A 14,721-nucleotide genomic window follows, 5' to 3' on the forward strand; every position below is an offset into this window, starting at 1 on the left:
TTACTTCAGGATGTCAGCGGCTCAGTTTTGTGCGATACTGGAGCCACATGTTAAAAAGAAGACCACCAATTTACGTGAACCAATTGATCCTGAACAGTTCTGGATTTGGGCGTTCGCTTGTACGGTGGCTCTGAATTGTCAAAACACCTCTCAAAATGTTTGCTACCGATACGAAAAATGATCCGAATTTTTTTATGACGGACGGAAGTTTCGGAGGCAGTGTGTGATTGACACAACGTGAGGTCGTATTTATTTTTTAACGTGCAAAAACTTCGGACGAGAATTTCGGACTCGGTGTGCAAGGGCCTTTAGTCTTCAGGTGCGAAATGCACTTTTATTTTTTATCATATTTAGTCAACCTTGTCCTGTTTTTGTCTAGTCGAGTTTTAGTCGACTAAATGTCTGAGCAATTTAGTCTAGTTTTAGTCAATGAAAACTTTTTGCATAATGGTTAAATTGATAATCATGATTATTATCACAATAATTGTTGTCAATTGAGAAATGTATTTTTACATTTCATCAGAATTAATGCTCTTTCACCTATAAAAAAAAAAGTGCACCTATAGCACAAAATCAAGAGAATTTCAACTTTAGCCATTTATTTGACCTCATCTAGGTTTTCTGATTTATTATAAGCTATTTGTCACATAAATGAATTCTCTACATTATGAAAACATCATAAAACAAGAAACGTCTCTCAAAAATGAAACCAGTGAAATTCCTAATAGTAATTCCAATAACTGCAAATTACAATATAGTGAGATTCATGTTTAGATTTATTACAATTCATCACTGAGAAGATCTGATCTCAGATTTAATCGCAGCAAACACCGAAAGCGGCTCGTGAAGCAACACAGAAAATGTATCCTTTTAGGAGAAAAGCTCTGATTGGAGGATTTAAACTCTTGAAATCTGACAACTGCAAGCATGAAAGCCCATAAAGGCTTTGGTCTGTAATATTTTCTCGACAAAAACGAAGAGTTTTTGGTAAAGTGATATTGCATGTTGATATATTCACAGTTATCGTTTAATGACGTTGGCGTCGTCTCGTCATCGTCTTGTCATCGTCTCGGTCATCATAGATTTCGTTAACAAAATTAACACTACTCGCAGCAACCCTTAACACTACGTAAGGGTTTTGAATAAAGAGTAAACACACATTCATTATTGTTACTGCCAAATCAGACTTCACTAGTTACAAAACTAACCTTGAGTATTTCTTGATGGTTTTCAGAGGCATAAAGTCTTCCATCTCTTACAATGTCTTCAACCAGCTGCTCGTAGTCTTCTAAAGAAAAATAAAATCATGCGCATTTTAGTGACAATGAACGTCAAGAATGGACAGAAATCCACCTAAAATCCATCGTACCATCATAAGTGACGTATGGGATCTGGAACCCGCGAGCGCTGTTGACATCGTTGGATTTGAAGTTGATCCAGAGGCGGCGAGATCGGGCCGTGAACGCGATCGGCCTCTCGTATGTCTGACATGTCTCATAGGTGGTGATGGAGGTTGCTGACCCTGAGATGAACATTTTTTAGTGTTTAAATCAAATCAATATTTCAAATGTTTATACATATATATATTGTATACATATACAATATCTTTTATACAAAGATCAGATCCTTCATGCATGATAACACTGTTTCATTACTTTCAGCACAACATACTTAAAGAGTAAAATAGAGTAAAAATCTATAGGGGAATTGATTTTTAACGATAACATATAAACTTTTAAAGACAGGCCGACTCAGAGCTCCAAGGTTGTTAATCGATGATATATGCTCTTGCTGAAGCCATCAGTTTGCATTATTTTAACTTATTTATTTTAACAGTGAAATTCCGGGTGAAAAACTACATTACCCATGATGCTGTTAAGAAAATTCCACCAATCAGAAATTTGTGGCAAGCAAATCTCGCCAAAAGTTTTTAGCTCCACCCACTCCCATGAAGCACCACGAATGACATAATCAAGTCAGTCTTGATGCGCTCGCTCTCAAAGTTTGTTAATGTTTGTATCATTCGCAATGCTTCATGGGATTGTAGTTCTTTCCTTCATTCACGCTGTTAAGTTCAGTCTTGTACTTTTGTCTTTTTGCCCAGTTTTCAAATACTTTTTTGCTTCAAATAAAAGTTAGTAATGTTGATTCGTTGGTTGGATTTGGTTGGTTTGGATTGGTTTGGACACTTTAAAAATCTCTATGGGAAAAATAAATGGAAAAAGTACTTCCGTGACCAACGCCACAGAAAAAGTGGGCAGGCACTAATGCACCCTATAAAGGCTAAACCTGGAAAAGCACAAAAACGTACAGTTCTTCCTCATGACTAGGACGTCTCCGCACTCATCCTCAGATGGGAGGAAGATCTCTGGGACCACGATCAAAATCTTGCGTTTGTGTGGAGGGTTGATGGTCCAGACACACTCTACATTGGCTGGGTAGTTTCCTGGATAGTTGGGGGACTCTATGTATCCGATGAACTCGCCTATTTCACCCCCACATTCCCGATCTGAACACACCAACAAATAAACAAAAAGATCACGTTACGGTAAATTTCTCATTAAGAACATTTGCATGACTTTATTAGACCTGCTAACTTTTTATTAGAGATGCACCGATATGAACATTTTGGCTGATACCGATACCGATAATTCTTTATATTTGAACGCCGATAACCGATATATTGGCCGATAAATCTCAATCCAAATTTTTATATCATTTTTGAGAGCCTGATTACAAAACTAAAAGTCTCACCGTTAAAATCCATGTCCCAAGCACACAATTATGATGTTCTTATTATAATTGTTTTTCGCCTATATGACAGACTTGTGCTGCACATGTTGCACTTTACTGTATTTTCCTTTTTTGAAGTGATTCCAATCATATTTCAAGCAATTCAAAACCATCATGTTGAATCTGTCGCATCTGAAGTGTTTCAGCTGAAGGGAATAGTCCATTATTTATCGGCTTCAATATATCAACCAAATTTTCTTATCGGGCTGATAACGAGAACATTAAAAATGACCATATATTGGTAGCTGATATATCGTGCATCCCTAATTTGTATTCCTTAAATGCTTGGAATGTTTTATATTCCCTGATATTTCAATGCTTATTTCAAGAGCATGATGAGTTTAAAACATTTCTTCTGTGACTTGGTGAAGATGAATTTCAACAGAACCATATGATAGACACTGACCCTGTAGGGAAATCTTCACATCACATAAATACAACAAAGCATCAGTCCAAGTGCCCAAATAGATGCGTGTCCTTTAAAGCACTTTGACAAACTAAGGATGCATATAATTAACTGGCAAATTTGAAAAAGCAATAGTAAGAATTTTGACCAATATATATAATTATAGTAATTTAAAAGGACTATATGTAAAATTCTGAAACCTTTGTTATTAGCGACACCGGTGGCTGTTAAGTGAACTGCAGCCAGCAAATCTCTTTTTTTAAATTTCGTTTCAAGCTGTTCACACACTGACAATACAAAAAGCGATTAACACATGAAAATTCTTACCTATAGCCCCTTTAACAAGTAAATATATGGCCAAGTACTGTAGATAAATTCAGTTGACACTTCACCTTTTAGTGATGCATATACACAGTTCAGCAAACCATATTCTATAACCGAATTTACTCGATTCCTTGACCAAATTAACTAATGCTGCAGTTATGCCTGTAAAAATAAACCCATTCTTATGAAAAACATTTGTTGGTATTTTTAAATGGGTCACAGAGGGGTCCATTCTAATTTAAATTTAATTTAACATTCTAATCTTGTCAATTAAGAGTGTCGGCTATCAGTCAGGGAAGAAAACACATGTAAAATGAGGATCCCACTGACAAAACACATAATTTCACTCAAAATGCCATTTGTTGATCTGATGTTGGTTTTACTTCGAGAGTTTCAGTCAACTTGTATAAGGGAAGTCCACACTCGTGCTTTAGGATGAACAGACTCACTCTTGCACTGAGATACGCTGATGGCCCCGTCAAAGTCTGTGGTGGTGTTTCCAGGGCAGGAGATGCAGTAATTCTGCCTGAACTCAGCCTGGTACGTTCCATGAGGACAGCGGATGCAACGATGAACTGAGGTGTTATAATAATGACCTGGAGAACACAACACTACACACACAACACAACACAGATGTCACATGGGCTGATTTAGCATGAAGCTTCCCCTTACACACACACATGGAATACAAGAGTCTAATTTTAGTAAATGTAAGACTTAATTTGTCCAGTTTGTATGGTCTAATCAATATCTGAACTCTATTACACTTGAGGAAAACACTTCTGCATGTTTTATACTGTATGCTTTTGTGAGTCAAACATTCATTGCTGGTGTGTATGAAACGTAAAACCTAAACTATTTTCTCTTACAAATCTACACACAAACATACCCCAAATTAATTTTGTGTTAACCAGGGTTATTATAGTTAATAACAACAAAAACTAGTAAACAAAAATATAATAAAATACTAAACTTAATTTATTTCAGTCATTTGCCAAGGCAACATTTCTCATTTTCAATTTAGCTTGATCCAAAAAAAAAAAAAAAAAAAAAAAAAAAAATATATATATATATATATATATATATATATATATATATATATATATATATATACATACATATTGAAAAAAAAGAAAAGAAAACTAATAAATGTATAACAATTTTTTACTCAAATATTAAAGCTAGGGTTGGCAACTTTGGAGGCTAGCAATAGCAAGCTAGCGAGACTTCTACAGAAGATAAATATATATATTTTTTTTATCTTTAGACGACTTCTATTATTGACTGCTATCAGGATGTGAAGAGTACAGTGGCCCAGTAGTGCACAACACAATGAAACAAAAATAAGTTATCAACACTGTAGGACAGTGACCATTAGGGGGAGCAAGAGAGAAAGGAAAGGGGATGAGTATGTTGGCAATAGGTAACAATAAAGAGGTATGTGTTCACCAGCAAGTGTGTGCATCTGATGTGATATGCACTACAAACACAACAGAATCAAGTTCGGACTCAAGGAGATTTTATAAACGTGTTTATAAAAAAACCCTACCTCTTTTACTAAAAATTGTGCACCGTGTTTTGCTCCAAACATCATGAATATATTACAGTGGTTTTTATGCACACTGTTTAGCTTGATGTGAATGTGTCAAAATGCCTGACCTTTGACCTCACAGTCATTGAAGGAGCTGGCACCCTCTCGTTTGGTACCGAGCCCGCCTCCACAGGGGAAGCAGAGAGTTCGTCCTGGGTCGGGCTGGTACGTTCCCAGGGGACACGACTGACAGGGCTTGAACCCATCGCTGGAGAAATACCCTGGTGGACATTGACCTTTAAAAATACAAAAATTACTTTTTTTTACTTTATTGTATAATCATACAATTACAGATACCACTGATTGATGTCATTCTCAATACACACACACACATCACCATTCAAATATATTCTGTATCTATTTTTAATAAAAAGGTCCTTGCCTCAAGTCAAGTCACCTTTATTTATACAGCACTTTTTACAATAAAGATTGTTTCAAAGCAGTGATAACAGGAAAATAATGCGACAAAGTTTGTTTCTAGAAGAAAATAGCGTCATAGTCCAGCTAAAGTAAGTTCAGTGATGGTTCATTTTTGTTGTAAAAAAGAGAAAGAAAAACAGAACAAAGTTACTTCAAGAAAAGTACTTCAAGGTTTTACAATGTCACATACTTTTAGTTGAACACATTTACATCCATTAGCAAGCAGAAGGCACATGGATCAAGGCTGGTCACCTGCACATGACGTGATGTTGCGGGCCCCTGGTGGACCATGGCGGTCTCCTCCAGGGCAAAGGTCACAGGCCAGCTGACCTTCACGCTCCTGAAAGGTTCCAGGTGGGCAGTGGACGCAGCGCTCCTGCTCTCCATGGTAGTATGACCCAGGCAAACATCTGACTGAGAGAGAGCAGCCAGCAGGGGGCAGCAGTGAGGACGCTGAAATTTACTAACTCTGAAGACCCTGTAGTTTCAAATTCACGTATTGTATGTTTAATTTCTATTGCTTTAAATGTTTTATGAATCACTTTTTTGTAGACTGTCTCTGTTTACTGTCTCTTGTTTGAAAATGTACTTTATTGCCTTGCTCTACCTTGAGTTTCTTATCCTGTCTTTTTTTGTTGTTTTTTTGTGTGATTCATGTATCCCCTTGAATCTTTGTTCAATAATAATAATAAAACAAACCCTGCAGTTTCAAGCGATCAATGCAAAATGCTCAAATTCATCTTGCAAATATTTACTAATAAGCTAAACTTTGCTTTAGACAGTTCAGTCAGTTATTCCGGTGTCACTATTGTCCTGTGCATTGGGTTACAAGCAAGCCTATTCATTTACTAATACCAAATTTAGCATTTGAATCAACAAATACATTTTTTGTGAACCTTTTATCATGTGTGTTGGTGTTGCAGTATCGCAATAATATCCTATTGTGAGTTCAGTATCGTGATATGTATCGAATCATGACGTGAGGGTCTCGTTACACCCCTAATATCCATGCAAGTCTCAAACCATCTTGAGTTTCGATCTCTAGTAGATGCTCTTGCTCATTCTTATCTGTTGATAGTATCCCAGCAAGCAATTTTGCGCTGTAAAAGGCGTCTAATAGCCTTGTTTTTTTATGTCTGGGCTGTGCTTGGACGGCTATTAGAAGTCTTTAAAATGCAAAATTGCTTGCTGGGATGTTTTATGATATAGCACCCTTACATGTATACATTTGGCAGTGCTTTTATCCAATGCAACTCTGCATTCAATGCATTTACATGGCAGGCGCCATGCTCTACTGTTTGGGCAATAGGAAGCCCTTGCATTATTCAAGGGGTTCATGAATAACAGGCCCCACTCACTCTTCCGTTCTTACCACAGCGGCCGCTGTCTTTCTCTCGGCCCGGTCCGCAGTTCTCCTGCCTCAGTGCCGCCTGCGGGAGCTTCTGCGCGACCTCGTACTCCAGCCCAGCCACACGGATGAGGAAACGCTCCTGGTTAATGGATTTTTTCAGGGCTTTAATGTACGACTTCATCTGCTGCTCCATGCGCTGCCTTTGACACATCATGTTACAGCTCCCTACAGGAGAACAAGATGAACGTCATGACTTAAAATGCAGTGCACTTCGTTCATCCTGTGCAGTTGTCGGTACACTGAAAAATTATGTTCTTCCTCAGTATTTTTTGTCTTGTTTTCCAGTACAAATACCCCCCCGATAGTGAAGATAGTGAGTCTTGTTTTCTGAAAAAATGTATAAAAATTAAGTGAATTTATGCTTTAAGTGTAGAGTCATTTAATGTTGAGAATAATTTTTTTTGAAAACAAGACTTAATATTTAAGTCATTTTGCTTCTCAAGTAAATGCATCTTGATTTAAAGGCATAATATGTAAGATTAAAATCTCCAAAAACCACTAGAACAGTGTTATACTTACATTATCCCAGATGTTTCCAAAAATGTTTAAATCCAGAGAATTAAACAATTTTAACCAGGACACGTCATTGCGTCGCCTATCTGACATCATACCCGTGTTACCCTCGACTTCCGCAGAAATTGTTTTATTTTGCAGAAACCATGGAAACACCAAAGAATCTTTAATATATTATGCTTTATTAGACAAGGAAACAACTGTTTGGATACATTTACAGACAGAAAACTAATCATTGTTATATAGCTCAACACTGTTAGTCTTATTGTTTGAATCGCTTGTTTTCTTGATTTTCCCAGAGTACCATGTTTTTACCATGTTTTGCCTCAGAGACAACACTATTTTGTCAAGTGGCTAACATAACATAATCAGATGCAGCTTTATTTTTAGGAACAGTAATGCAGCATTTTCTCCATCATACAATATGTTTTAAAATGAATTGCATGCATTAATCCAGCATTTATTAATATAATATTCTAATGTCGATCTAGCTCACTGCAGTGTGCAACAAGAGTCTCATAGCAGCCGCCGTGCGAACGCACAGAGTAATGTTATAACATCATTTTCAACAGGCAAATGTAAATGATAAAACAGCGCTGCGTTACCCCACATACACTTGACCTGAAGACGCCGAAACAACGTCTGTTGCATGATAAAAGTTCTGCTGCTCTCGAGCCGTATCTCATTAGCAATCGCTCCAGCTCTGCTTCATACTACAGTAACGTTAATAATCTCAGCTATGAATATTAGTCCCGTCAGATTCTTTTCCACCGGTTGTGAGGTGAAGACGACAACTCCCATGATTCCGCGCTCAATCTCGCAAGCTACGCCTTTGTTTTGAATAGGCAACCTCTAGTGGCGAAAAACTACATATTGTGCCTTTAAGAATGTTTAGATATTTGTACTGTAAAACAAGAGAAGAAAATCTTCTTTTTTTTGCAGAGGTGTTTATTTTAGGCGAGGACGTGAGACTCACCGGTGGTGTCCCCTGGCTTGACCTCGGCCTCCAGCTCCAGAGTGATGCGTGTGACCTCTTTGCTTGACGGGTTACGCGCTCGACGACCTTTGGACTTCTTAGACGAGTCACACTTCAGGTTAACAAAGGTGACCAGGCAGTTGTTGCATGGTTGACCACCTACAAATCAAGTTATTATTCACAAAAAGGGCATTTAAATGTCAGTGTTTCACATTTTGGAGTGACATTGTTAATAGATTATGTCAACAAGTCATTAACCGGTTTAAAATATATTGCATGGAATTTAGAATGTGTGAGATTTAAAGAAATAGTTCACCCAAAAATGAAAAGTGTCAATTTATTCACCTTCATGTTATTTCAAACCTATAAGACTTTGATCATAATATTACCAGTTAATGTAATATAATATAATATAACTCAAGTTTTCTAAGTAATCCCCAGTCACATCTACTAAGTGGTAGTAAGATTTTTCAACTCAAAAATGATGGGCTAATGTACTTGCTAAACTTAAGGCAATCAGTTTCCACAAGTTTTCTAAGTGAACTCAACTAATTACATTTTACAGTGATTTAAAGGGAAAACAAGTTTATGTTTCTAATCCCATTAGCAGACATTTTATTCTTGTTATACATCACTTAATTTTGATGCATCAGAAAATTTTCTGTTTTTTTGGGGGGGTGCGGACTGATGGGGCAGTGAACCTGGTCAGTCCTAGAGCTCCTCCTGTCCGATTTTAGGGAAAAATCGGGTCCATCGGAGACGTCCAATGGAATTCTTAGGCGCGCCGAATAAACACCACAGACACAGTGTAAGAGTAAAACTATATGCAAAATAAGATACACCGGTGTTTTGCCAGATGAGAAGTTTATTCTATGTATCATCTTTTTACTACTTTGATTAGTTTTACTCTAATTAATTTTATAACTGTATCATTTATCTCTTTTAATTCCTTTGATAACTGTTTTAATTTCCCTTGCTTTAATTTTGTGCTTATTTTCTATACAAAGCACTTTGAATTGCCATAGTGTATGAAATGTGCTATATAAATAAACTTGCCTTGCCTTGCCTAATGTAATTTTGCTTCTCAAGTAAATGCATCTTTTGTGAGGTTTGTGCGTCGATTATTGTTTAGATGCAAATAAAGGTCAAAATTAAAATGGTTCATAATATAAAATGACTTTATCTTTTTACAAGACCTGGATCATACCACTCAATTCAATTCATTTTAAGATACCTTTTTGCTTATAACCTTTTACGGTTTAGTCACCTGGACTTTTTATATCTTAATTTGCGTTTCGAAGATTAACCAAAGTCTTACTGGTTTAGAAACGAGTTTTCATTTTTGGCCAACTATCACTTTAATGTCTCAATTTTCATTGTTTATGTAGCAAAACGAGAATGCAACTCCCTCTACTAAAACCTTATTCCACTACAGGGACCATCAAAATGATATGGTACCCTTCATTTCCTGGGCCCTATGACCTCTGACCTGGCCCGATCTGTCTGCCGTTGTCCTCCGCTCTCCCCTTATGCTTCGGGTGCAGGTAGCATTTGGCGTTCTTGATCCGAAAGGATGCCGTCTGCTTCACTGGAGGAGCCTGAGTCTCTAAACCAAACAAAGAGGCTTTGACACACAACTCAACATGATTCATATAAAGCCCTTCCTGACAACTACTAGCTAACTACATTCATTCACAGCTGCTGGCTCGCTACATTAGACATGTTTGACTGGAGAAATAAAACCAGCTGGGCTGGTTTGTGGTCTTTGAACATTTGAAGCAGATTCATGTTAGCTTCATGCTCGCTCTGAACACTTATGAGGAACAGCAATTTGAGATTATAGTGTGCCGTGACAGGCATCCTAATGTGAAACGAGTCTGACATCAAAACAAACATCAGGCATGGTAAACAAGTTTCTAATTTGCCAAGCGCATCAAGTGATCATGTAATTGGATAGCTGTGATGTATCTGTCATTATGTTTCTCAGAATCATTGGCTGCAGCTGTTCGAAAGAAACGTCTCATCGGTTTCCAGGTTCCGTTCGCTGGCACTTTCAACAAAATACAAAAATAGGGCCTGAATGTCTTAGAAAATGACTTTTCTTTTCTCCGTTTCAGCAAATGATCAGTGAAATTGAGGTGCTCAACATGTTGACTGTTAACAACAGGAGACGAGTTAATGATTTGTATTCATTTTATATGTGGCATCCATTACCATGAGCATATCTAAAAATACCCTTTGACTGTGATTTTTATTTATTACCATTAAAGACAGCACTAATCAGACTAATAACTTTTTTGTTTACACCAGAACAGGTAACAGCATTGCACGTTTAGCCTTAATTAAGGCATTACACCACAGATGAATAGGCTAAACAAATGAACTAATAATATCACCATACTTTTCCAGCTGGTTAATTACATTAAGAGTTATTTTGCTTTGTATTACAAGTTTTCACATATAAAAAAATGTCTAATTTGCATCAAATTCCAGAACAAAAATCTGAACATTGGATAAAGTCAGGTTCAAAATTCTTGTTTCATTTTGTTGACATATTAGAGTTAAAGGTTTTTCTCTTTTTATCACTCCATAAATCAGAAAATACTGTGAACAGCCAGAAAAAAATACATTTTCACCATGTTTTTAGGATTAAAATGTTGTATAGAATCAGGCGAAAAACGTTTAACCCTTTAAAGATGTGTATTGTAATTAAAATCTACAGATGCATATAGTGCAATAATATAAACACTTAAAGTGTCTTCTTAATGTTTTCTTTCCACTAGCCTGGAACAACATGTTATGAAAAGCCGAACAGCCCAAAATCTCAAAATGGACAGATGGATGAAAAACAACAAAACACAAAACACAAGCTGATACTCAGCAGGAGCTAGCTAGTTTATGGCCAAATGTTGATTTATAGTTATTGATACACACATAGCTAATATATTTACCAGTTTCTATAACAGTATTTACAACACAAAATGGGATCACCTGTATGGGTTTCCTACAGTATACTGTTAAAAAGGAAATACAATGAGACACCAAAGTGTTCCCTATTTGCAGACCATTAATAACCAATAACCAAGAAGGTGTTCAGAGGACGTGTGTATGATCTTACCTATGCAGGTGTGGATGTTGCTTGCGTTTAATCTGCTCTGGGATTTACCTCGCAGGATGGGTATTCCACAGCTGACAGAATAACTGCTGTCTGATTCTGTGAAACGTAAAACCAAAATTGGCATTAGAGTTGAACGGTCAAGTGTGTTATGTGGTTATACTGAAGTTACAAAGTATTTTTTTGGGGGGATATTGGTGTGTACCTGATAGATAATGTGCTTTGGACGCACATGTGAGAGAGCAGCTCTCTTTTTTCCCCGTCTTACTGCAAGTGAGGGTGGCTTTGGGGGACACCAGACTGGACGCACATTTCACCAGCTCTGTATGATGTGCAGAAACTACAGGTTTGACTTAATAACATTGCATTTGTCCTGTATTAAAACATCGCATTGGTCCTATCATTTTTGCAAAGACAAGGAATTGACATATTTATGAGAACTGAAAGCACTTTTTGGCATTTGCATCTGAACCAGAAGAGTTGAGTTATGTCCTAGTGGCATCTGAAAGGCCTCTAGGTGGCACTCTTGTCCACATACCGACACAGTCCTTCCTGTTCCAGAGCAGTTTGTAACCAGGAGGACAGGTACACTCGTAACTCCCCAGAGTGTTCACGCATCCGAATTTACAGCCGCCCCGGTTAATGCTGCACTCATCGATATCTATAAAACAAAACAATTACAAATATCTGGTCTTTGTTATAAAGGCCATTTGTTAGAACAATGATGACTGAATTGCAAAAACTGAAAACATCTCTTTGAGAAGGCTTATAATAAAGTCTAAATGAAGCTGATGTAAGCATTTTAATACATGTATTCGTGTTATGACTTTTCCCCCTGTTTGGCGAATGTGCAGCGCTGTTGAATGCCAGAACTTATTTGATGTTGTTTAGCCCAATTTTACTTTACAAATAAATGATTGATTGATTGATTTAAAGGAAAATATGGGCATTCAACTGGATTTACTGTATGCACAGACTCTCTGGATAAACTCCTGCAGAATACACAACCAGAGCAACCCACACTGTATCCCACAATGCATTGCACTCCATTTGACCTTCCATTTCCAGTATGACTAAACAGACAGGCATGGTCTGATCTAACAGACATGACTTGTGTCCTAAATGACTCACTAGAAATCAATTAAACTATGCACTATGTAAACGGCAACCGTATGTAACATCCCATAATTTTTTTAATTATTTTACTTACTTTTTTTTTTTAAGAGCATCATCTAGACATTTAAAGTGCACTTTTTAAAGTGCTTTTTATACTACAAAACTTCACAGAATAGTGCATAATAAAGGTTAAACAAAGGTTAATAATAAGGACGTGAATTGAATGCACCTATGGACTAAAGGCTAAGATCAAAAAAATCTGACAAGTTGGCATTAGCAATTTTCACAGAAAGAAATTGGTGTAGAAACAATTTTCACTCAGAAATTGCTTTACAGAAAGTAATTACAAAGAAACAGCATGCAACTTTGAATTAAAGTGACATTTTCAAGTACAAAAACTGAATAGCATTTTCTTGTAAAACGTACTCTAATGAACTCTCTAAAAAATCTTTACAGTATAAAATTACATCCCAACACCGGAGCAAAACCAGCAGCCGAAAGAAAACCCAAGAAATCCAAAGGCAAATGAGAGGAAAAAAGTTGAATCGAGTGTATTAGCAACAGAGTCCGAGAGAAAAGGTGTGTTTCAACAGATTTGCTTTCTGAAAAGTGGGAGTGCGAGAGTTTCTTGAAGAAATAAAGAGCTTGCTTGCTAGGCTAGTCTGGTTTCCCTTCTCTTTGTCGATCTCTTATTCCCCATCAGGTTTGAACCGGCTCCAGGCTAAACCTTTCACTTTCACATTTCCTTTCCCTGTCTGGAGCCCAAGCCTTCATTTATTTAAAGATCGAGGAAGGGGGACAAGGAAAGAGAAAATCAACATTGTGCTGACACTTCTATAGCTAAAAAGTCCCTTTTAGGGCAGGTGGCCTTCTTGGTAACACCCTCAGACAGCCATTTCCAGTCCAGCTCACATCTAATGGAATGGAGAAAGACTAAAACCAGAATATACAATCAATTCTGAACTAAAGTCTGTAGCAGCTTTAAAGGGGACATATTGTGCTTTTTAACGTGTTCAACTTTCTTTAGTGTGTAATGTTGCTATTTGAGCATGAAAAAGCTCTGCAAAGTTTCAAAGTCCCTCCAGCAGGAGTTCTTCTCTATATCAGTGTCAGTGTTTCTGAACTCCCTGAAACGCCTCCATTGTAGTTTTGAGTTTTCTTCCGGGAACAAACACGTCACAATATTCCTCATTTTAATAATTCATACGCAGAATAAAGGGGTTTAGTTAGTTAGTAGTGTGTTAAACTGGCGGTTATGGTAAAGTCCGGGACATTTCCCAAACACACTCGTAGCGCTTGACCAATCACAACACACTGATCCAGACCAATCAGAGCACAGTGTGCTTTTCAGAAGGCGGGGCTTCAGAGAGACAGGAACTAAACAGACAGACTGGGAAGACAGGAGCTGCAACAATTGACCCTTCGCAGGGAGTTTGATTGACAGGCAATCTGACCAATAATAATCCGCCATCCGCCGAATCCGCCATTTTTGTCCGACAAAGCAGTCAGGAGAGTTAGTAGATTAATGTTGGAGGATTTGAACTTGAAAAACGGTGTGTACTGATGTCTTTCCGCGGTTAAAACAACATTCCTTCTTATGTTTTTTTCATGTTTATTTGATGCTATAAATGAACTAGAAGGAAGAGATGATCGGTTGTCAGACACAATAAAGAGCCACAAAACTGTATTTATTGTTTAAATTTTGTTAAAAAATGACCAAATTTGAAAGTTGAGACTTTGTCTCATATCAAAAGTAAGCTGGTCTGTCCTGTCTGTCGGTGCGTTGTCAGTGTCCTCTCTGCTCCGCGATGTATTTTTCACCGCGTGAGAACATGGTGTGTGTGAGAGCGGCGTCGCTTGTCGGACATAGCAACAGTAACTAAAGGGGAAGTAGTCTTTGCGAACGGTCAATTGAGAATATGGGAAAAATAATGTGTTTTTGAACATTCAAGCATACTATTCTAGTAGAGCCCAAAAATAAAATCAAGACTGAAAAAGAACATAATATGGCAATCTTTAACATATATTTCCCAGCAGATAAGCCGTCAATGGGAAA

General features: G+C 37.3%; 1 protein-coding gene across 5 annotated transcripts in view; it reads right to left on the bottom strand.

Moving 5' to 3' along the window:
• scube3 (signal peptide, CUB domain, EGF-like 3) overlaps positions 1-14,721 on the bottom strand; it is a 117,573-nt gene that overhangs the window by 3,325 nt on the left and 99,527 nt on the right. For all 5 annotated transcript variants that reach the window (XM_084427779.1, XM_084427782.1, XM_084427780.1 and 2 more), the window contains 12 exons: positions 12,088-12,210; positions 11,755-11,871; positions 11,553-11,648; positions 9,924-10,040; positions 8,435-8,593; positions 6,907-7,110; positions 5,787-5,948; positions 5,183-5,350; positions 3,973-4,134; positions 2,312-2,509; positions 1,370-1,522; positions 1,209-1,288 (listed from right to left, as the gene is read on the bottom strand). In XM_084427779.1, coding sequence (XP_084283905.1) covers positions 1,209-1,288; positions 1,370-1,522; positions 2,312-2,509; positions 3,973-4,134; positions 5,183-5,350; positions 5,787-5,948; positions 6,907-7,110; positions 8,435-8,593; positions 9,924-10,040; positions 11,553-11,648; positions 11,755-11,871; positions 12,088-12,210 — 1,739 coding nt within the window. The remainder of the gene's footprint in view (positions 1-1,208; positions 1,289-1,369; positions 1,523-2,311; positions 2,510-3,972; positions 4,135-5,182; positions 5,351-5,786; positions 5,949-6,906; positions 7,111-8,434; positions 8,594-9,923; positions 10,041-11,552; positions 11,649-11,754; positions 11,872-12,087; positions 12,211-14,721) is intronic.

The sequence above is a fragment of the Rutilus rutilus genome, assembly GCF_951802725.1.
Source record: "Rutilus rutilus genome assembly, chromosome: 13".
Classification (NCBI taxonomy): Eukaryota; Metazoa; Chordata; class Actinopteri; order Cypriniformes; family Leuciscidae; genus Rutilus; species Rutilus rutilus.